The following is a 24,684-nucleotide window of genomic DNA, read 5'->3' on the forward strand; positions in this document are numbered from 1 at the left end:
CGCCGAGTCTCCATAATGGAAGTAGGATTTGGAGAAATGACTTCTGCAATCTTTGTTTAGTATAACACAAAGCACCATGCTTACTACTAGAGAAGATTAAAATTCTCTGAAAACATTGTTAACGGAGATCACAGGTTGAAGCTCCACTCTTGGAAGGCTACTAGCTCAGTCTCAGACTTGGCCCTGATGGAGAAGGAAGTTCCCTGGAAGAGGGCAGGGGAGCGCCTCTCCAATGTAGTTGCGGGGGGCGGGCGGTGAGGACACCGCTTCATAAGGGAAGGGGTGGCTGCCTCCCCCAGCAGGGGGTGGCCCCTGAGGTCCCTCCAGCTGGGGGCCCTTGAGAGGGAGGGTGGGGAGAAGGGAAAAGAACGTCAGGAGAGTTGAACGGGAGCAAATAAAACGCTGTCCATTCTGACTGGAAGGGCCAGAGCCGTGTCTAAGGGCGGGGGCCGGGAGGTGGCCCGCGGTGGTGTCTCTACCAGGACGAGGCCTGGGGTATCTGAAGAGGGGATGACGTCTAGGCGCTTTGCTAAAGGGAAGCCAGAAGGGTATGAGTTGCTAGGGTCAGAGATGGGGCTTTCGGCTCGAGTCTTTCCCTGCAGGGCAGAGTCCGAAGAGCCCGAGAAGGCAGGGAGGACAGTGGGCCTGGTCCTTCCTCGGCCGGCAGAGGGAGTCCCGAGATGGAACGTCCAGCTCTCCTCTAACGAAAAGCGTTTGCATGGCTGTCTCGCCAATTCTGTACCTCCCGGGGCTGAGGAAGAGCCGAGGTGACTAGAAGCTAGCGACAAGTGCCGGCCACCTCGGGCGCCAGGCGCCGGGCTTAGAGCCCAACGGGCCGAATTCTCGCGAGAGCGGCCGCCGCCATTTTTCCATTGATTGCAGCGGGCTGGGGGAGGGGCCGACGACGAAGGCGGCTGTGGTAGCGGCGGCGGCGGCGGCGGCGGAGCCCTGGGTCGGTGTCTGCGCGCTGGTGTCTGAGGCCCAGGCTGAGGCCTCCGCTATTGCTGGAGCGCAGGCGGCGGAGAGGATGACTGCCGCTGCCATTCTCTCTTGAGCTAGCGAGCCGCCGCCACCCTCCACCCTCCCCCGGCAGGGCGGAGAGGAGCGGCCGGAGTCAGCGATGGTGCCCGGCGAGGAGAACCAACTGGTCCCGAAAGAGGTGAGGGGCCCCAGAGGAGGTTAGGCCTTAGGCCTGCGGCCGCTCGAGGCAACACAGGCCCGGGCCGGGGTTCGGCTGCGGGCCCGGCCGGGGTGCAGGCTCGGCTGTGGGGGAATGAGGAGGCGTGAGGCAGTCGGGGGTGGACGGTGGGTGCGGCGAGCAGTTGGGAGACCCGCTGGCTCTAGGGGCCGGGGAGCGGACCTCCCGCCTCGGGTTTTATGGGGCTGGACAAATAAAGGAGAGGACGGGAAAGAATCAGGTTCTGCTTTAGGGGAGAAGGTGGCCTTTTAAGTTCTTCTTTAACGTGTCGAGCCGGGAGAGATCATTTCAAAGAAAACATTCTGGAACAGTTGCCTATGGGCACGGCAGGGTGACGGTGCTGCTCCTGGGTTTGACAGTGGCAGCGTATAGCTTTCAGCGCTTGTGAAATCTACACCCAAGTGAGATCTGTGGGAGGGCAGACTTAACTGTTACGACTTTTTTTCAACTCCTGTTACTTGGTAGTACTATTGGCCTGCCTAAATGGGGCCTACCGAAGATCGTGGAAAAGTAGTACGTGGGACATTAATGTAAAGGAAGGAGATAGGAGAACATTATTACCACATGGAGAGCTGAACTCTTTTTTTTTTTTTTTTTTGAGGTTGGGTTGTGTATGCCAATTTGAGTGACTTCTTAAATTCTTAAAAGCAAGTGATACGAGAAGCCTTGACTACTTGGCTTCTCTTGAATAGTAGTAGAAGATTAAGGGTAGAATCCAGCACTGGCCAGCGAATTTCAACGTATTAATAGTATCTGTTGGCTTTATAAATATCTTCGGCGTATTCAAATGTGTATTTTTAACTGGCTGATCATCAGGCTAATGCTTTGGATTTTTATTTCTCATATACCTTAAATAGAGACAAGTGTTGGATTGAAATTAGCTGTGTGGGATCTTGAAATTAATGAGTGATCATTACAGATTCTTAAATTTTTTTGTGCCTGTTTTACTTGTTTTGTAAAAATTCTTTGCTACTTAAGCAAGCTCTGACAGTATGCAAAGGTGATATTATTGGAGTTATGTACCTGTATGATACAAGTATTTTCCCAGCTTTGTCAGAAGGGCAGTGATAGTTGTTTTGCAAGGACGATTTTTGTAAAAGGCAGAGAGTTATGTGTCAGTATTTGTTCATCAAGCGTCACCAACTCTGTGCAAAGCAGATAAACAGATGAGTTAATCAGAATTCTTGCCTTGGGAACTTTCTGAGCTACTAAGAAAGGGAACACTAGTGTTTGTTGAACTCCAATTAGGGACTAGGTACTTTACCACGTAAGTAATTCTTATGCAAGGAAGGAAGTGATAGGTGCTGTAAGAAAGGTATAAATGTGTATTTCGTTTTAGAGCTTCATATTGCTGGTTTTCATTTTTATAAAAAACAAAATTCTTTCTCAATTTTTTGACCATTAGAAAAATATCATATAGGTGGAACTCTGCTTTAAGAAAACCCAACATTAGATTTATTTCCCTAATAACTTGATTTATAGAAAACATGATATGATAATAGATACCGAGCTTTGCAGAAACATCTGTTGTGTAAAAAGTGATAACAGCAATGGAAGTTTAAAGATTAAATGCCTGTCCTTTTAAGATTAATTCCCTTCCCTGAGGCTTTAAATTCATCACAACTTTTTTTTTTCCCTTTCTTCTTTTTATGGACCATATATGCCTTTATTGTCTATTCCTTAGTCTCATCTTCAGTCTTGTTTTTCCCTGGTTCCTTTCATGATTCCTGGAAGCATGATCTGTGGTTCTTACCTTTTATAGCTAGCCAACTAGCTTTTTCTTCTTTGATGGCCACACTCATTCTTTATTAAAGTGATTGCCTCCAGTTCCATATTTGCTTCTGGATTACTGGAAACTTTTTCTGAAAGTCACCAGTTATCTCTTAAATGACCAAATTCTTTGACTTTTTTTTTCTTGCCTCTTCTGCTCTTCGAATTCTCTGCAGGATCTGATAGTTTTTTTAAAAAAACAATTTCTTGATTTTAGTGATACTCCACTTTTCTGGTCATTTTCCCACCTATTTGTCCTATCTGCCCACTCATTTAGTCAAGGCCTTTCTCTTCTTTTTTGTATTCTTAATTAGCACTTTTGTGTGATCCTTGAAGCTCTGGGACAGGTCCTTTTAAACAGTAGGAGAATCATACAGTACTAGAGCTAAGAGAAAGCATAGTCATCATCTAAGTTACCCCTCCACTTTACAGTTAAGGGAGTTAGGCCCAGAAGATTGAAAGTGACTTGTTCAGGGTCAAATAATGAGTAAATGGCAGACCTAGTGCTAGAACTCACTTCCTTTGCTACTATTCCCTTGAATATACTCTATTTTACAGAGCCCTGCATGTAATTTAGAGGCTCTGTAAGAATAGTTTGTAACTCTTTAAGTACATATATATGTGAAAATAAATGGCAAATTAAAAAATTTCTTGCATTTATTTTAATGGCTTATTATCAATAATCTAAAGATTTTTTTTTTTTTTTGAGGACCTTTGTATAGGGAACCTCTGACCCCTGCTAGATTTAGATCTTGGTTAGATGTGGGCATGTGTGCGTGCGTGTGTTGGAGTGTATAAGTTGTTCAGTGAATAATATATTTTGGTCCCTGAAACTCAAGGACAAATGTACCTTTAGAGGACTCTTGAAGAAGACAGCTTAGTGTAGTACAGGCATTGGCAAACCACGGCCTGTGGTCCAGATCAGTTCACAGCCTGTTTTTGTATGGCCTGTGAGTTAAGAATGAGTTTTACATTTTCGAATTGTTGAAGAAAAAAAGTCAAAAGAATTATAATAGTCTGTGACACATGAAAATAATATGTAATTCAAATTTTAGTCTTGGAACAGCTATGCCATTTATTTAGTATTTTGTATGGCTACAACAGCAGAGATGAGTAGTTGCTACAGAGACTCTATGCAGGATAAATTTGAAATTACTTAGCTTGGTATTCAAGGCCCAGTACAATTGATTCTGGCCACAACCTGTCCTTCCAGCTTATCTCTTCTCCCATGAAACAGGTTTTTAATGTAGTCAAACAGGTTTCTCTCTAACTTGCATTTCACTTCTGTTTGTGCTGCCCCCTCCTTCCTGTTCAAAACCTTCATACACATTTTTCCATAAGTACCTCATATCTCATTTATTCTAAATAGCCTTTTCTGACCATTTTAACCTTAGAGATTTCTCCCTCTTAGAAGACCTTTATATAGGAATAGAATTCATTTGGCAATTACTAGATGGTGCTTGGCGACATTTATTATGATCTGAAACTGTAATCTACATTTTATATATTATTTGTTGTGAATTCCTTGACGGCAAAGACTTTGTATGTTTCTCTGTCTTTGCTTTTTGCTCTTGTTGGTTTTGTATTATAGGTTTAAGACAGTGTCTTTCCTGGAGCAGATATTCAGTAAATATTCGTTGATGTGGTGACAGAGTTGTAAGTAAATTTAGCATTCTAACCAATTATCCTGTCCTTGGAGGTTTTCCACAGCATCATTGGCAAGCTATTTGCCAACTTTTGCTTTAATACATGCTTCTATGACTAATCTTTGATAAAATCTTTGTCTTAGAAGAGATCTGTTATTTTTAAGTTTTTGAGTTGAGAGAAGTCTAGATATCTATAGCTGCCATCTTTTGATAGTTGCCTTACAGAAATGTTAAAGCATTTCCCATAGGATAGTTTTTCTCATCATTGAAGATGGGAGAGGGTAACCTGAGAACTAACCTTTTCTGTTCTGAGTCTGAGCATCCTCAGTTCTTTAACTGTTTCTTAGTTCCTCTCTTTTGGACATAATCCGGGGTTTTTAGTATTCCTCCTAAATTGTTGTACCCAGAAAGAGCAAAGAGAGTGGTATCTGTTCATTGTGGTGAAGAACAGAGCTTTTCACCCGTTTCATTCTGCCGTATGTCTTTGAATTGTAGTATATTGATTTCTGCTTTGAGGTCTCTTTTAATCGCATCCCAATTTTACTTATTGTTTGGTTGCTATTTTGTTATTCTGTTTTCTTATAAGGATGTGTGTCATTAATATTCATTGAGTACTCACTGTGCATATTACTGTATTCTGCCAAATAGGAAAAACTTAGAATAGAAAAATTTGTTCTTCTCTCAAGTGTCTTATAGAATGATCAAGGATAAGGTGCATATTTACTGATGCTTTAAAAATAATACTTAAACTGCAGTACTTAAAGTAGTGCTCATGGACTCTGTAAATCCAGAGAAAATGGAAAAAATGAAGGAAAAAGAGTAGAAATGTAAATTCTTTATCTCTGGGTTTTTTTCTCGTGTCTTTCATGCAATCACTACTTCTGTCTGGAACTGGTTTTGGCATCTAATGATGATGATGATAGTAATAACCAGTATTTATTGAGCATTTATTTATATACCAGATACTGTTGGTTGTGCTTTGTATTAACTCATTTGAGCTTCACAGCAACCTCAGAGTACATAAGACACATTGATAGCAAAAACAACTTATTTTTATTTCTGTTGTCTGACTTCTTATAAAATCCATTCATCAGTATCTATTATGGAACATGTCAAATGCATATTCTTTTAATTTTATTTCTCCTAATTAAATTACCTGAGGAAATGTGCTGCAATTGTCATTCTTGATTTTAGTGATTCTTTTAAAATGAGCCTTTTTCTTAAATTTCAGATGTTGACTGTCTCTTACCAGTAAGAGACAAGTTTGTCAAGTTATACCCGCCAGTGTTTTAAACAAATTGGAGTGTTTAATAAAAGACAGTATTTTAGATATCATTGGAAATGCTCATTTAATGAATGAAAGCAAAAGCTGAATGCAGAATTGTATATGATTCTAATTATGTCCAGGAAAAAATGAACAATTTAGAGTTAAATGCGTTGAAAGATTAGAAGGAATACACTAAAATATTAAGAGTTGCTATTTCTGAATTTCTCGATTATTGGGATATATATTTAGACTTTCATATTTAAAAATGAGCATGTACATTATTTTCAAAAACAGAAATTGAGATGATCTGATTGTAGTTTTGGGGGTATTTACATAGTGTTTTTTTTTTTTGTGCTCACAGTTTTCCTATTTCCCCTCTCCTCTTACTCTGTATATTTGTCTTGAGTAATCGGATCCACTTGTATAGCTTCAACCTTTGATTGTGATTTACACATTTATATCTCCAGCCCTGACCCCTTCTAGATTCAGATTTCCACTGTTCTGGATATCTGTACTTGGTTGTACTCTAGGACCCACAAATTAAATATAGGTAATATCGAACTTATTTCTCCTTCCCTTCTCACAACCCAATTCTTGGTGTTCTCCTGTTTCAGTTAGAGTTATCGCCATCTATTTATATGCTTAAGTTAGAACAGTTTTTGACTCCTCTCTTTTCCTTTTTCTCACATATAGTTCACCACTTAGAAAATGTCTCTGTATCCTTATCTTTCTCTCCATGGCTCTGCCTTTGTCTAATTATTGTTATTTTCTCCAATGTGTAGCCTTTCTAATTGGTCAGTCTGCTTCCAAGGCCTTTCCTTTCTTAACCATCCTCCGCACAACTGCCAGGGTTACTTTCTAAAACAGATGAGATTAAGATTTACCTGTTTTAAAGTTTATAATTATTACCCTCTGATTGCAATTTGAATGATAGGTACTATTTGTAAACAGTATGTGCTACACACTATGCTAACCAGTTTACTTACATTATCTCATTTGACAGTATGACAGTATTAGCTATTATTCTTCATTATCCATTTTACGCATGAAGAAACTAGGCTTAAAGATGCTAAGTAACTTGCTCAAAGTTACATAGCTGTTTGATTCTAAATCAAGGTAGCTTTAACCAGTAGGAAAGTCCTTGATAATATGGACTCAGTTGATTTTTTAAATTTAATTTTTATCAAAATTATGTTTAATACATGTACATATTTATAAGAGTTAAATAGCTCTGCAGAACTACAGTCACTTGTCACTTAATGATGAGGACCTATTCTGAGAAATGTATCATTAGACATCATTTGAACATGATTCAGTGTGCTTGCACAAACTTAGATGGTTTAGCCTGCTACACACCTAGGCTATATGGCATTACCTGTTGCTCCTAGGCTACAGACCTGTACAGCATGTTACTGTACTGAATACTGTAGGCAGTTGTAATACATCATAAGTCTTTGTGTGTTCAAACATACAGAAGGTACAGTAAAAATATGGTATTTGTAATCTTATGGGACCACTGTCATCTTTGTGATTGTTGACCAAAATGTCTTTATATGGCACATGACTATATTTACAAAAACAGTAGGTCTCTGCAAATTTCCCCTCATTTCAGGCTGCCTAGGGGCAACTGCTTTCAACTCATTCTTTTGATACTTACTTCCATATTTGAAACTGGCTTTTTTTTTTTTTTTTTTTTTGAGACGGAGTCTCGCTCTGTCACCCAGGCTGGGGTGCAGTGGTGCGATATCACCTCATTGCAACCTCTGCCTCCTGGGTTCAAGCGATTCTCCTGCCTCAGCCTCCTGAGTAGCTGAGACTACAGACACGCGCCACCACACCTAGCTAATTTTTTGTATTTTTAGTAGAGATGGGGTTTCACAGTGTTAGGCAGGATGGTCTTGATCTCTTGACCTCGTGATACGCCTGCCTCGGCCTCCCAAAGTGCTGGGATTACAGGCGTGAGCCACCATGCCCAGCCGAAACTAGCATTTTTATAGTGTTACTTCTTGATTTTTCAGTTTAATATATTTTTCAGTTTAAGTAAAAATGAGGGTTTACCACTATCCCCAACCACACACAAGCACACATTTTAACCCTGCCCAGTACTCCCAATATTGTCATACTGCAAGTCGTTTGGATACATCCACATTTCATAGAGATGGAGTTTCACTATTATTGCACAAGCTGGTCTTGAACTCCTGGGCTTAAGCAATCCTCCTGCCTCAGCCTCCCAAAGTACTAGGGCTATAGGCGTGAGCCACCATGCCCAGCCTGTATACATCAGTATTTCAGTTTATAGTGACTCCATTTTCACCATGTTAGCTAGGCCAGAGTTAGTAATTTTTAACAATTTTGCTTTGCTTAGTTTTCTGTATACTTATTAAATTAGCCAAGTGGTTATCAATTGGGGCCCATTTTCTCTCCAGAGGACATTTGGCAATGTTGGGGGAGGGGAGGAGAGTGCGGGTGTGTGCTACTGACATCTAGTGGGTAGAAGCCAGGTATGCTGCCAGATATTCTTCTGCACTGCACGAGACAGCCTCCTGTAACAAAGAATTAGAAGGCCCACAATGTCAATAGAGCTGTTGTTGAGAAACCCTGATTTAGCCCAAACTATCTCTCAAGTGTATAAATGGCTTATCGTCAAACCTACCAATTTTGACTTCGTGAGAAGCTCTTTCCCAGGGCCTTCTGACCTGCTCCAGTTTGAACTTGTTAAAGCTAGAACTTTTGTGCAGCTGTTGTCTTGGACTTGCTTTACTGTCATCTTAATGATTCTCTCAGTTCTGTCTTGTTTTGTAGCCCCTGTTTCTGTATCTGGTATCTTTGACTGTCTTTGTTTACTTTCTCATTTTGAAGGGCCACTTTCAATAGTTCTCTGGATGGGATAGAATTTTTTCAAGACTATACATGTCTGTAAATGTTTTTTCTCCCCTCTTGTTTTATGGATAGTTTGGCTGGGCAGAGAACTCTGAGTCAGAAATAATTTTTTCTCAGAATTTTGAAGGCATTGCTCTACTGTCTTCTATTTTTCTGTGTCGATGTTGAGATCAGATGCTTAGAACATCCTTTTCAACTATTTTGAAACTTTCTTTTTTTCTCTTTGCAAGCTAGAGAGAGAATCTTTGTCCCCAGAGTTCTGAAATTCTTGTATTATGTAGTTATATGTCTGTTTTTTTAATTCATTCTGCTACTCCTGTTCAATCTGGAATTTATCTCATAAATTCTGCAAATTTTCCTTAAGTAATTTCTTTGATTTCTTCTCCTTCATTTTATCTCTCCTCTCTCTTTTGAATTCCTGTTGTTAGATGTTGGGCCTACTGATGGGTTTCTCTAATTTTCTTGTCTATTTTCATCTATTTTCCATTTCTTTACATTTTTTTTCTTTGCTTTCTGGGAGATTTTTCTCAACTTTGTCTTCCAGTTCTTCTACTAAGTTCTTGTTTCTGCTATAATATGTATAGTTTCCATTCCTTTTTTTGAAAAAAAAAATCCTATATTTGTTTTATGGATGCAGTGTCTTATCTCTCTTAGGAAATATTGGTAGTTTTTTTTTTTTGTCTGCATATTCTTTTTCTTCCAAATTTCCTTTTCCTGTTTGTTTGCTTTGGTCTTTATCTTTCATATTTGTTGCTTTCCTTAGATGTCTCATGATCCTTGGCAGTCTGTGCTTATTTAAGAGAGAGGCCCTAAGCTGAATGGAAGCTCTGCTTTTGTGTGATTATGATTTTTTGTGTAGGATGGTAAATCTGGATGATTTCCTTGCAGACTCCCAGTCTTAGTCCATTTGGGCTGCAAAAACAAAATACCATAAACTGGGTGGCTTATAATCCACAGAAATTTATTTTTCACAGTTCCTGTGAGTGAGGCTGGGAAGTCCAAGATAAAGGTGCTGGCAGATTTGGTGTCTGGTGAAAGCCTGCTTTATGGTTCACAGAGCAGCACCGTCTCGCTGTGTCCTCACATGGTGGAAGGAGACAAGGCAGCTCTCTGGGGCCTCTTTTACAAAGGCACTAATCTCATTTATGAGGGCCCTGCCTTCTTGATCCAGTCACCATCCAAAGATCCCACTTCCTAATATCATCATATTGGCAAGTAGGGTTCAACATGTGAATTTTGGGGTAAGGAGACATAGGCATTTAGACCAGGGCACCCAGTGACACATCTTTTCTCTTGTGCTGGATTGTTTTCCCAGACAAAATTTCTCATCTTTTGCCAGGAGAGAACAAGCTTGAGAGCTGAGTAGGAAAAGGGGATATGGGTCTCATCTTTAAGCATGCAGATTAACCTAATTCCCCAGTTTTCATTATGGCACCCTTCAAATTCAATTGAGCATGTTGTCCTGTAGTCTAGATATATCCTGTTATATGCTCTCCGGAGATTGTTTAGTCTTTTATCAGAAGGGGTTGAAGAGTAGAAGAGGAGGTCTGGGGATTTTCACTACTTCTTAGATTTTGGTCAGTTCTAGTTTGGACTCCACTCTCATTCCCAGAGTGTCTGAAACTTCCAGTTCCTGAGCCCCTTAGTTTATTTTTTTATTTGTTTGCTTAATGTATTTACACAAGAATTGCAGAAAGAGTACAAAGTTTCCGTATACCCTTCATCCAGCTTCTTTTTATCTTAACATCTTATATAACCATAGAATGATGATCAGAAGAAATTAACCTTAGTATAATATTATTAACTAGACTACAGAATTTATTCAGATTTTACCAGTTTTCCCTCTTATAGTTTTTGTTTGTTTCAAGATCCAAATTTAGGATACCACATTGCATTTGGTTATCATATCTCCTAGTTTCCTTTTATCTGTGATAATTTTTCAGTCTTCATTTTCAAGATCTTGACACTTTTGAAGAGTACTGGTCAGTTATTTCATGGAATGGCTCTCAATTTGGGTTTGTGGATGCTCTCTCATGAATAGATTGAGGTTATGAATAAAAAGAAGGATTATCACAGATGGGATGTGTTCCTCTTAGTGCATTATGTTGGTAGGGGGCATGATGCTGATACGTACTACTGGTGATGTTAACCTTGATCACTTGGGTGAGAGGGTGTCTGCTAGGTTTCTCCACTGTGAAGTTACTATTCTTCCCTTTAATAATTATTAAGTACTTTGATTTAAAGTTACTCAGCCAGGCAGGTCAAACTTTAAAAATAAAATAGCTTTTAAAAAATCAAATTCTTTGAGACCATGCAGATAACCTATTTCCCCCTAAATTTCTGCCCACTAATTTTATCATCTATCTGTGATCTTGCCTGCAGCAATTATTACTGTGGCTTAATAATAGTGATTTTCTATTTCTCTCATTATTTCTACATTTATTAATTTAAATTCTTCTGTGAGGAGAATTTGTCCTTCCCTCCCCCCATTTATTTACTTATTTATTTATATCAGTATGGACTTATGGATATTTATTCTTTGGATTATAATCCAATTCTGTATCATTTATTTTGTTGATCAAGCTGTTCCAATTTTTGCCAGGGGGTGCTTTTTCTGGTGGGCTTCTGTGCTCATCCTTGCTTTTTGAGCACTCACTTCGTTACTTTCCAACACCACATAATGCTTCAGCCCATCTTATGTTTTCCTTGCCCCAACCCTGGAATCAACGAGTTCTCCAAGGAGTTTAGAGGTCTTTTGGTGTACTAAATGTCAGTGTGATATAAACTAGGTGTCTTTGGCTTTCTTCTAGGCTAACATGGAATTCAGCCTTCCTAGGTGTAATTGTCATTGCCACTTATTCTGTTTTCTAGCTTTTAAAATTGTGTTTCTGTTTGTTTGGGGTTAATAGTCTTTCAAAAATTTCTTAACTGGGAGGCATCAGAGCTAAATCCTTATATTCAGTCTATCCTCTTTAACCAGAGATTCTTAATGTTTTTGTCTCATGCCCCAAGCCAGTTTTGTACAAACCACATTCCACTACATTAGTTGCTGTTCCCCAGATGTGCTGTTATATGTTCATGTGTCACTTCTGTGCCCTTGCCCTGAGTGAATACTATGAAGTATTTCTTTTTGTCCTGCAGTTTTTAAGGAGTTTTAAATGGGTGGACTTTGATTTTACATGAAAACGACTATTTGAGTAATTAGGATTCTTGCCTATCTTCTATTTTCTCTTTTTTGGATTAGTCATATAGATTTTTTGTCTTTTAGTGCCCAGATACTGTAATTTTTTTTTTGCCAAATGGAAAGGAGGAGTTCCTGCATCTCCAGAATAGTAGGGTATGGTGATAGCCCAAGTTAGAAAGAAAAGATTGTATCAAAAACAGGGGTTGTAAAAAACAGAGCGTTAAATATATATATTTAAATACCTATTGTAAATTAAAGTTCCAAAAGACATATACTTTTAGAACAAATTCCTTGGTGTTAAGGACCTTCTTCAGTTCAGGCAGCATGTTTAGGTGGCATGATATGCAGAGGCATATTCTGTTATGAGGTTTATGACACAGATTTTCAAATCTAACATACAGACATTCTCCATTGTGGAAAAGTATTTGGCAAAATGATTGTGCTTGGCAGTGATGGCAGATGACTGACAAAAAATGATGTGATCTTTCACATCGACGTTCTTAAAGAATATGTGTTTTCCTGAGCCTGGTTTTTACTGGTATAGTGTAAGAAGGGATGGATGTAGATGTAGTGTGAGTAAATAGATGCGGCCTCTCTACCTTACTGCATACTTCCATTTCCTTTGTCCTTAGGTGTGGAAGTAATAATTGCCCTCTTCTTTCATTTAATGAAACTAAACTGAAACATGCATACATAAAGTATCCATGTATATGAATGTTTTAATTTATGCAAAACTGTTATTGATATAACCTGCTGTTGAGAGATTACAGTTTTTACAAAAATTACTGAGATATATGTCTCAAGTTTTGATGTTCTTTAAAACATGCTCTTAAAATCCTATCCAACCGGCTGGGCCCGGTGGCTCACGCCTGTAATCCCAGCACTTTGGGAGGCCGAGATGGGCGGATCACGAGGTCAGGAGATTGAGACCATCCTGGCTAACACAGTGAAATCCCGTCTCTACTAAAATATAAAAAAAAAAAAAAAAAATTAGCCGGGCGTGGTGGTGGGCACCTGTGGTCCCAGCTACTCAGGAGGCTGAGGCAGGAGAATGGCGTGAACCCAGAAGGTGGAGCTTGCAGTGAACCAAGATCGCACCACTGCACTCCAGCTAGGGGGACAGGGCGAGACTCCGTCTCAAAATAAAAAAAAAAATCCTATCCAACCAGCAAAGTCCAGCCTGAAAATTCTCCTCTTTCAACCTGATTGCATATTCTTAACCCTAAAATCCTACAGCACCTTTGGCATTTGAAAAATTCTGCTTCTTTATTATAAGTTATTTGTTATTTCAGTTAATACCTTCTATTAGATTGGAGGTTCCTCAGAGTCAGGACACTACAGCTGGAGTCCCTAGGTTCAAATACCAGCTGTCTGACATTGGACAAATTCCTTAACCTGTCAGTACCTTAGTTAATTAAGGATAATTCTAAGTACCTCCTAGCATTGGTGGGAAGATTAAATGAGTTAATACATGTAATGTGTCATGCACACAATAAGCTATCAGTAGATATTAGCTATTACCACCTTCTGTTACTACCATCATTTCTATCATTACCTTCATTTCTATATCCTCCCCCAGGGGCCATCACAATGTGCTGTACGTTGTTGTTATTCAACAAATATTTGTGGATTAAATGAAAATGAAATTATATTTTAGTTATGCAAGTCATTTGAAGTTGTAGTTCTGATTACAGCCTGTCAGCTAATTATCTTAATGTCTACAGCACTAATCCTAAATTATTGTTAGATTTGACAGGTTCTCTTATATGATCAAGTAAGACCTATTGTTACAGCTTTGAAAATTGGAACACATAGGCCGGGTGTGGTGGCTCACGCCTGTAATCCCAGCACTTTGGGAGGCTGAAGCAGGCAGATCACGAGGTCAGGAGATCGAGACCATCCTGGCTAACACGGTGAAACCCCGTCTCTACGAAAAATACAAAAAAATTAGCCGGGTGCAGTGGCGGGCGCCTGTAGTCCCAGCTACTCGGGAGGCTGAGGCAGGAGAATGGTGTGAACCCGGGAGGCGGAGTTTGCAGTGAGCGGAGATTGCATCACTGCACTCCAGCCTGGGCGACAGAGCGAGACTCCGTCTCAGGAAAAAAAAAAAAAAGAAAAGAAAATTGGAACACATAACAAAGTGAAAGTATTAAAAGTAAAAGAAATTTTGAGTTCAGCTAATGAGGTTCTGAGAAAAATTAGTTTGGTTTATATAGGTGGTTGTCAGTTCACTAGATTAACACATTTCTTGTTTATTAGGATTCAGTGCGAAATGTTATTTTAAAGCAAGATCCATATTAAGACAGTTTCTGAGAGAACTTGATGTGTTTGATAATTTTGATTTTCTGTAGCTCTGGTGTAGAACTAGTTGACATGGATAGAAGAGACTGTCCCTGTCAGTGGTACTATGATGATGCTTTAGATTTGATGCTGTGTAGTGGACTGCTTCTATACTAATAATTTTCAAGTATTAGTATAATATGCTTATATTAAATAAAGTGACTTTCTAGTAGAGAAAAATTAAAGAAAGCCTAAGTGACATAATTCAGAAAAAGGTCTAGAACTTAAATCTTTCTGCATAAAGATGTGAATCTAATACCTGTGGTAAGGTTATAGGTTTAACTTCAGGAAAATCATGAACCTCATTTACAACCTCAGTGAAATTTTTTAGTACAACCAAAGCATTCTAGTTTACTACAAATACCTTTCTTGTTTTAAATACTTATTTGTATTTAATAATGAATACATTTTCATTGTTTTTAGTGTAGATTTCCATGGCTCCTGATTTTATAGAATTCATTTAGTTAAACATTGAGTTAGTAGCTGCCAAGAACTACTACAGAGAGATTCAAAGATGAATAAGGAATCTGGCCTAGTTCTAGATCCTAGTCTAGACTAATGGAAGAGACAAACAGGTGACCAGACAAATACATAATGTGGAAATAAAGTGGGACCATAGAGCGGGGAGCAGCTGGCTTTCTCTAGGGGATTCTGTGAGAATGTAATCACAAAGGCTGACTTGATTATTATGTAGAGAAGGAGGAATAGTGTTCAAAACAAGAAAGTTTGTAGTGCATTTTAGGAAGTGGCAAAAAATTTAGTGTAGATGCATGGGGCGCCTGGTTCTGGCAGATTGTGTCTAAAAATTCCAAAGGCTTTGTGTGCCCAGAAAGCGTTTAGATTTTTATTGTGTAGACATTAGGGGGCAAAAAATATTTTTTTCCCCAGAAAAAGTCAACTGATTTGTTTACAATTGTTATAAAATTTAGTTGCTGAAACTTGTTCATGGAAACATTTTTTACTTGCTTGAATGTTTTTTGTCCCCAACATTAATACCAAAAATTTGCATACAAATCAAAGTGGGGGAAAAACTTGCTAATACCTTATTCTCTCATCCATTTATTTCCATTTGCAATCATACAATTAGGTACCTTTTTGTTTTTTAAGAATAAAATATTTCCTTTCATAATACATTTTAGCACATTTTCTACATATGAGTCTTTTTGGTGGGATATCCTTAGGCATAATTGTTACATATTTGATATGGATAAAACAAAGGTGGGTGTCTTCAAATAGGCTAACCAGGTAGGCCTCACTTGCCTTTAGAAAAGTGTCAGTGGCTGCACTCTGGAAGTGTAGATCTGTTTTGAAGTTCTCACAACTGATGCTGGAAGGGAAATTTGCAAGTGAGAAGTTCAGCATACATTTGATAACTTCTGATCTGATTTTCACTGAGAGCCACAGTACAAGGCTTATAATGATGTGGTTTCTTAACCTTTCTAGTATACAACATATTCTTGTGAGTGGCTTTTGTAGCTAGTTACTTCCTGTGTGCTTTACCACTGGCTTTTTTGTGGGCATTTGGCTTGGTAGGAACTGTAGTGTAGAGAACTCCCTATTTACTTCTCTTCTTGGCTGAAGCTCTGCAAGCTAAAGGTGACACCGTGCTAGGCAGTGATGACTGTTGGTGGCAGTCACAGTGCAGTAACTGAGAACACCATAAGGAATGTCTTTAATTTGAGAATTAATGGAATCTTCCTAAGGTTATCCACAGTGCTCCAAATAATATTTATTTAATAAAAATAAAATATTTAATCAAGAGAAGCTCTGGATGATAAACCTAGTTCCAGGTTGCATTAATAAGTAGAATTTTCGTATAACTCATCTCCAAAAAGATGCAGCATGTTGCTTTAGTAAATATAAATAAGCTATCAATGAATTTATATACATTTCCTTCATTTTATAGTGTCTGTCCTTTTATGTGTTTAGGTATTTTACTTGTATTGCCTTTAAGTTTACACCAGTTTATATAATCTATTATTTTATATCTATTTATAGTACTTTGTGATAAGAGAATTGGTGAAAAATTATATATTTAACAACCACAACTTATTAAAATATATCTGAGAAATATTGCTTTGACATTTTAAATTCGTATGTCTTGAAATATTTATTTACCTTTAGTTATTTACCATTAACACAAAACAAATATAATTTTAAGAGTTCTAAGAAAAGTAGACGTGACACAAAAATGTTTCTACAGTTGAGTAATATGATTTTAACACTGGAAGGGAGGCAGTAGTTATGAGGCAGGAGAATAGAGTCTGGACTCAGGAGCTTAAGGCCATTTCACGCTTACTTCTTAGAACTAAATTGAAAGGAAAACCCTCACTTTCCATGCCTAAGTAACAAAAGAGCCGGAGGCTACTCCCTTTGCAGACCCCTACCTTTTCTGCGTGGCAGATGGAAAATTGAAAGTACCTCTGGTTGGTTGCAGAAAGCAACCAATCAGACGTTTGCAAAGGAGTGTAACTTTGTAACTTCGCTTCAGCCTCTGGTTGGTTGTTGGCAAACAGACTGATTACGGGCCAAATCTTTATTTGCATAGAAGTGCAGCTTTGTAACTTCACTTCAGCCTCTGATAGGTTGCTTTCCACAACCAATCAGATGTTTGCATAGGAGAGTGACCTTCGTAGCTTCACTTCAGCCTCTGATTTGGCACCACTTCATTTACATGAGGTGAATACCAAGTGACCAATGGGAAACCTTTGGCGGGTATTTGGACCCAAGAAGATTCTGTATCAAGGCCCTTGAGCTGCTGCTGGTGCAGTTCCCACTCTGTGGAGTGTACTTTGGTTTTCAGTACATCTCTGCTCTTGTTGTTTCATTCTTTTCCTTGCTTCGTTTGTACATTTTGTCCAATTCTTTGTTCAAAACGCCAAGAACCTGGACATGCTCCACCGGTAACGGTTAAATACTAATATTATAGCCCCTCCATTTTCTCGGTAAGAAAAACTATAAAGGCCACAGAAACTCATTAAGTTACTTAGGGTCTCAGGTAATGAAAGGACATAAGTGAGACTTTTTTTTTTTTTTAAATCAGTGTTACTGAGGTATTATTTATATATAGAAAAATTCATCCTTTTAAGGCATACAGTTTTATAAGTTTTGACAAACATACAGTTGTACAACCACTACCATAGTCAAAATATAGAATATATCCATCATCTCAGAAAAGTTCTCTGTTGTCTCTTCATCACCTCAAAAAAGTTCTCTGTTGTCTCTTGTAATCAGTTCTCTTCCCCTTCCTCCAGGCTCTGGCAACCACTGATCTGTTTTCTGTCCTCATATTTTTCCTTTTCCAGAATGTCATTTACATGGAGTCATATAGTATGGTAGCATTTTGGGTAGGAATTTTTTCACCTAGCATAAAGCATTTGAGATTCATTTATGTTGTTGCTTCTATCAGTAGTCTATTCCTTTTTATTGCTGAGTGCCACAGTTTATCCATTTACCAGCTGATAAACATTTGGATTGTTTCCAGTTTTTGGTGATTCTGAATAAAGCTACTATAAATATTTGTATACAAGCTTTTGGGTGGACATATGTCTTCATATGGTAAGTGTATGTTTAACTTTGTAAAAAACTGCCAAACTCTTTTCTGAAATGGCTGTACCGTTTGTGCATTCTAGACAGCAATGTATGAGAATTCTGGTTGTTCTGTATCTTTGTTTACTTGGCAATGTCAGTTTTTTTTTTAAGTTTAGTTTTGTTTTTTAACCATTTTAGTAAGTGTGTAGTGGTGGTATCTGTTTGTGCTTTTAGTTTGCATTTTCCTAATGACTGATAACAGAGCGTGTTTTCATGTACTTAATACTGGTTTTTATTAAGCTTAATCCAGCATCCTTTATGTATTACATATTTAAGGTTTTGCTAGGTACTGATAGAAGGGAGAGGAATAAAAAGAGTATCCTCAAAGAGTTTGTGATTTATATAGGGAAAACTGGTAATAATGTTAACATGATGCTAGTTACAATTTTGGTAGGCTCTTTGAGAAAGGGATTTACGTATTGACTGGCCTTGTGGAAAGGACAGTAGTTTGGGAATCAGAAAACTCAAGTGGTTTGACTTTACCTTAGTTGCTTAACCTTTCTGGTCTTTTTCTTCTTTCATTTGTTAAATGAAGGAGTAAGGCCGCATAAGGTATAAGGTTTGTCTCTAAATTATGTATCTACATAGTTTTTCTTTCCAGGCAGGTTTTGAAACCTTGTGAGAATGCCAGTCAGAAAACAAAAGATCTTTGCAGATGTTCCTCATCTGATGAAATTCCTCTTACCTGCATCCCCAAAAGATAATCTTTTGAAAATTTAAATATTGAAATTTTAGTATATAAATTTCATTATGTACAAGAGTTGCATGTTTCTTAAATATATTTTAAGGGTAGTAACTGATAGTTCTGTAATAATAACTTATTTTTGTATGGTATTACTATAATTCATAGAGCATTTTCAAGAAGTTCTCCCCTTCGATAGAAAAACTATGTGGATGGCCAGGCACCGTGGCTCACGCCTGTAATCCCAGCACTTTGGGAGGCCGAGGCAGGCGAATCATTTGCGGTCAGGAGTTCAAGACCAGCCTGGCCAAGATGGCAAAATCCCATCTCTACTAAAAATACAAAAATTAGCTGGGAGTGGTAGCACACGCCTGTAGTTCCAGCTACTTGGGAGGCTGAGACAGGAGAATTGCTTGAACCCGGGAGGTGTGGGCTGCAGTGAGCCAAGATCACACCACTGCACTCCAGCCTGGGCAACAGAAGGAAAAAAAAAAAAAAGAAAAACTGAGTGGAGGATATATTTTATTTCTTTTCTTTTCTTTTCTTATTTTATTTATTTATTTATTTTTTTGAGATGGAGTTTCGCTCTTGTTGCCCAGGCTGGAGTGCAATGGCGCGATCTCGGCTCACCACAACCTCTCCTTCCCGGGTTCAAGCGATTCTCCTGCCCACCCTACCACTGAGCGGAGGATATATTTACTTTTAGGACCCTGAGAGTGAGAGATAAGTTAAATGATCCGTGTAGGATTACACAGCTAGACAAAAAGTAGCCACTTTGACTTAAGGAGTCTAATCTAGATCTTTTGACTCTGCAGTCCATTGTTCTTGTACCATAGATCACTCTAATAGGAAATAAACAATCTTTAAGAAGTGTTAAGTAACGTTAACATTTTTTTCAGATGTATAATTTCATGTTTAAAGTATTAAAAGAATGTAATATTCTTAAGAACTATTATCCATGCTTTTAAATAAAATGCATGGTAACATAATATAAACAAGCTCCCTTGATTTAGTAATAATAAGTAGAATGTTCATAACCTATAAACAAGTCAGTTATTTCACAAGCTGAGTCACTGCTTGTCAACAACAGCCTACTCACAGAGGAAATCTTAGCTGTAATCAAAAATAAAGATAACAGAAATAGTAAAGGACGTATTATTTCGCCTCCTGAGAATAGTTTTGGTTTCTAAGTTTAGATACCTACAGTATATTATTAGTGGGTTACCCATTGCCAATACTAGAACAGCTATTAAAAGGAGCAAGGCAGAGTGGGAAGAGTATTAGGATAAAAGTGAGAGGAAAAGTAATACATTACAATTTTAATGCTACAAACATGTCAGCATTATACAGTCATCAGAAGGCCTCTGTTATTTAGAAGACTTGTGTTCAAATGTGACGTTGGGCAGGTCACTTAAGATTTCTCAATTTCTTTTTCTTTATCTATAAAATAAGGAGCCTCATCTGATGTTCAAAGGTCCATCCAACTTTATTTTATTTTATTTTATTTTATTTTATTTTATTTTATTTTATTTTATTTTATTTTATTTTATTTTATTTTATTTTTTGAGACGGAGTCCTGCTCTGTCGCCCAAGGTGGAGTATAGTGACACGATCTTGGCTCACTGCAGCCTCCGCCTCCCAGATTCAAGCAATTCTCCTACCCCAGCCTCCTAAGTAGCTGGAATTACAGGCATGTGCCACCACGCCCAGCTAATTTTTGTATTTTTTAGTAGAGACGGGGTTTCACCATGTTGGCTAGGGTGGTCTTGAACTCCTGACCTCGGGTGATTCGGCTGCCTTGGCCTCTGAAAGTGCTGGGATTACAGGCGTGAGCTACCACACCCGGCCCCATCCAACTTTGAATGTAGTTGTATGTTGAGTGTGATGAGCCATCTGGTTGGTTGGTTTTTAATTGTCAAAATAGGTCAATCATAGTTAAATGGATTGTAAACTATTCTTTTAAAGTTCTGAAACTTTGCATTTTTAGTTTCCTATTAATTGAGTACTTGATGTAATTTGTTGCAACAACTAAAAATAAATTACATAGGATCAAAGGAGTTTTATTTATTTTCTAATTTTAATATACTGTGGGGTTCTGGGAGCTTATTTCATGACTGTTTTAGAATAAAATGGAATGCATTTACCTGAGGGACACCCTAATACTAGAGCACAGAGGGCAGGTATGAAAATAAGTATTTTTACAAAATTTTAAAAGCATACTTTATCCAAGTCAGCCTAGTTATGTTTTATTACTTGAGTGTTTTTATAGTATATAATTTAGAAACAAATGTGATATAGTGACATGTAATTTATAACATGTTTATTAATTTAAATTCAGAAAATTCATACCATGATACGTTGAGCAACATGTGCTAAAACAAATTATCACAGAATTTGTATTTAACTAGAATAATAAAGCAAATCTACTTATAATTTCTTTACTGCTTTAGGCTTTTAGAACAGGTACAAAGTCTTTTTTTTTTTTTTTTAAGGAGAACACACATAGGATTTGAATTAAGAGAGCCAATTAAAGCAGAGCGTGATTATTATCAAACTTCATTTAAGTAGTAAAAGCCCTTATTGCACTAACAAATTCACAATTTAAAATGAGATTACAGAATTTTGTGTTTCAAAATCAGTTTCTAGAAATTAAGTTTTTAAAGCACACTTTATGCTTCCAAAAGCATCAGCTATAATACATTATGAAATTATTTTTCTGAATGAATATATTTTGCTTACAGAATTCTGTGTAGGACTTAGATTTTCTACTTCTGTGGTTTGTTTTTAGTAGTAAAGATTGTAAAATAGCTGTTTTAATTTCTTAGCTAAGCAGAATCGTGCATAAGAATCTGCTTATCTTATTATATACATTGTGGGTTTTTTTCATGTTCTTGTTGTGTCTTTATGATTTTCTGAAGTATTAGTGTATTCCTGACAAGTCTCCTCACATCCTTTGACATGTTTGTTTTCCTTGAGTATATAAGCAAGAGGAAATAAATTACGTGTTTTTAGAAAAACTGATATAAATCCTAGATAAAGAAAATAAAATTTTTTGAGAAATTTGAGCCTACAGCTAGATATTCTGGATGTAATTTGACAGTGGTAGAAAAGCTAAGGCTAAGAAGACTTTTCTCTTCTTTTAATTTGTATAAACGTATGGGGTACAAGCATAATTTTTTTTTCTTTATTAGAGATAGGGTCTCGCCATGTTGCCCAGGCTGGTCTCGAACTCCTGGGCTCAAGTGATCCTCTCACCTTAGCCTCCCAGATTATTGGGATTACAGGCATGAGCCACCACACCCAGCCTACAAGTGTAATTTTGTTACATGCATAGATTGTGTAGTAGTGAAGGCAGGTATTTTAGGGTATACATTGCCTGAACAACATACATTGTACCCTTTAATTAATCTTTCATCATCTACCCCCCTCCCACCCACTTAGGGCTAAGAAGACTGAGCCATTTAGGGGAAATTGCAGAGGGATACTAGTGGGAATGGAGTTGAAGATAAAGTGGATACTAAGAAAGTCTTGAATTTTTATATTAGTATAGTTTGCATTATTTTCTGATTATAATGATTTATAGAGATGTTTATTAGAAAGGCTTGATTATTTACAGATGTTGTGATTTGATTTTTAAATTGACGAGTCATGGGAAATGTGGTATATTTTAATGATGTACTTCAGTTTTCATCCACTTTAAAATGGAAGCATTCAAAACATGAAATCACAAAAATAGAAAAGCAATTTAATGCTCAAAAACTTAGAAACTGAAAAAAGGCTAAAAAATTATAACTTGATGATGTTTTTACTCTTAGTTCTCTTTTATTTACATTTATTCCTAAATCGAAATACACTGAGTAAAAAGTTCAGTCAGATTTTTAAAAAATATGATCAGACTTGTCATATTTAATTTAAGAACACAGCTTTCTGCTGCTTAACTTCTATAGCTAACACTTTAGATTTTAAGTAAACAAAGTGAATTTTAATACTGAAAGTAAATTTTTTGAAGGGATCCTTGAGTATTAAGCCAATTATAACTTTTCTTTAATCTTTACTGTCCACTGTCAGTATTTTAGTAGTATTTAGGAAATTGGACATGTTTATTTAAATTTTCAGAATACCTACAAATGCATTCTTAGTTATTTGATTATTTCTCATGCTATGTAACTATCTTTTTAATGTTAACTTTTACATTGAATAAATCATTTATTTGTTTTAATGTTTAAGTTTTTCCACATTTGGCCAGTGCGAGCCCTTTCACGTGACTTTTTATGTCCTCTTAACGTACATACACCATTCTTTGAGCACTTATATTCTGGCAGTACAAGATATCCCAAATTATTGTAATTTCTCAGCCCTAATTCTAAGATTAGCCATTTCTGCAAAGACCTCTAGGTTCTTTTTCTGGAGAATGATACTTAGAAATTGAGATCTGGGTTCTAATTGTACTACTGTTATGGTGATAGCATTGCTTCTAGTCCTTTCAATGGAAGGAGCTAGAAAATATGCTTACAAACACATATGTGAGTGAGAGCTATATTTATTTTATATCTATTTCTCTCTAATATGTATGTATATATCCACTCAAATTATATTAATTCTTTTAATAAACAGTTAAAAAAATTTTTTGTATTACAAGAAAAATGTAGGAATTTATTTTATGCTTATATTTATTTATACATATTTATAATATGCCTATATGTAGTATGTGTTTGTAATGTAGACATGTTGGAAACCTAGTTTGTTGGCAGTTTTGCTTCTTCCACAAATTTATGGAGTTAAGCTATTTATAAAAAATTTATTTTTTTGAATTGTAAAATACATATAACGTAACATTTACCGTCTTAACTGTCTTTAAGTATGTACAGTTCGGTGGTACTAAGTACATTCTTATTGTTGTACTACCATCACCATCATCTATCCACAGAACTCTTTTCATCTTACAAAACTGAAACCATGTGCTTATTAAATAACTCGCCATTCCTCCCTGCCCCTAACCTCTGGCAACCACCATTCTACTTTCCATCTCTGTGAATTTGACTAGTGTAGATATCTCATATAGTATTTGTCTTTGTGACTGGCTTATTTCACTTAGCATAATGTCCTCAAGGTTTTTTCATATTGTGGAATTTTATCAGGATTTCATTCCTTTTTGAAACTGTGTATGTGTGTATATCATATTTATACATTATAGAATATAATCTTATTTTTAATGTAAAGTAGATTTTTAGCATTTTTATTTCTATTTAGATAACTTTCTTTAGCCATTTTCTTTTAGGTTAGGTCTGCTGGCATCAAATCTCTTCATTTTTCTTCATCTGAGAATGTCTTGATTTCTCTATGATTCCTGAAGGATATTTTCACTGGAAATGTGTAATTCTGAGTTGACAGCTCTTCTTTCAGCCCTTGAAGTGTTGTGCCACTTCCTTCTGCCTCTGTTGTGATGTGATCAGAGAAATCTGCTGTCATTTGAATTGTTTTACCCTTATAGTTAAGATGGGTTTTCCCCTAAATACTTGAAAAAATCTTTCTCTTTGTCTTTAGTTCTTAAGGGATTTGATTATGATGCGTCTTGAGATGGATTTCTTTAGGTTTACCTTATTTGGGGTTTGCTCAGCTTCTTGAGTATGTAGGTTAATGTCTTTTGCCAAATTTGGGAAGTTTTCAGCAGTTATTTCTTTGAGTACTTTTTAAACCTGCCCTCTTTCTTCTTTTCTTCCCGGTTCTGAATGACATGAATGTTGGATCTTTTGTTATAGTCCTACAGGTGCTTGCCACTGATCATTGTTTTAGGATCTGTTTTTTTCTTTATTGTTCAAACTGGGTAATTTCCATTGTTTTTATCTTCAGTTCACTGATTCTTTTGTCATCTTCATTCTGCTGTTGGGCCCACCTAATTAGTTTTCATTTCGGTTTTATCTGTTATTTATTTGCTGAGACTTTCTGTTTTTTTTTCAGGCGTTTCATGTATGTTAGTAATTGCTTGTTGAAACATTGCTGGATCTTATGGTAATGCTATGTTTAATTTTGTGAGTAACCACCAGACTATTTTCCACAGTGGCTGCACCATTTTACATTCCTACCAGCAATGCACAAGAGTTCCAGTTTCCCCACATCCTTACCAAC

The 24,684-nt window shown here is 37.2% G+C and overlaps 1 protein-coding gene across 3 annotated transcripts in view; it reads left to right on the forward strand.

The window, feature by feature from the left end:
- Positions 1-297: 297 nt before the first annotated feature.
- Positions 298-24,684, forward strand: part of USP47 (ubiquitin specific peptidase 47) — a 115,725-nt gene continuing 91,338 nt past the window's right edge. The window contains exon 1 of one of the 3 annotated variants that reach the window (XM_031007689.3): positions 298-1,159. In XM_031007689.3, coding sequence (XP_030863549.1) covers positions 1,121-1,159 — 39 coding nt within the window. In that variant the 5' untranslated portion in view covers positions 298-1,120. The remainder of the gene's footprint in view (positions 1,160-24,684) is intronic. The other 2 variants (XM_055356419.2, XM_031007690.3) reach the window with 2 other exon arrangements.

This window comes from Gorilla gorilla, chromosome 9 (assembly GCF_029281585.2).
Source record: "Gorilla gorilla gorilla isolate KB3781 chromosome 9, NHGRI_mGorGor1-v2.1_pri, whole genome shotgun sequence".
Lineage (NCBI taxonomy): Eukaryota > Metazoa > Chordata > Mammalia > Primates > Hominidae > Gorilla > Gorilla gorilla.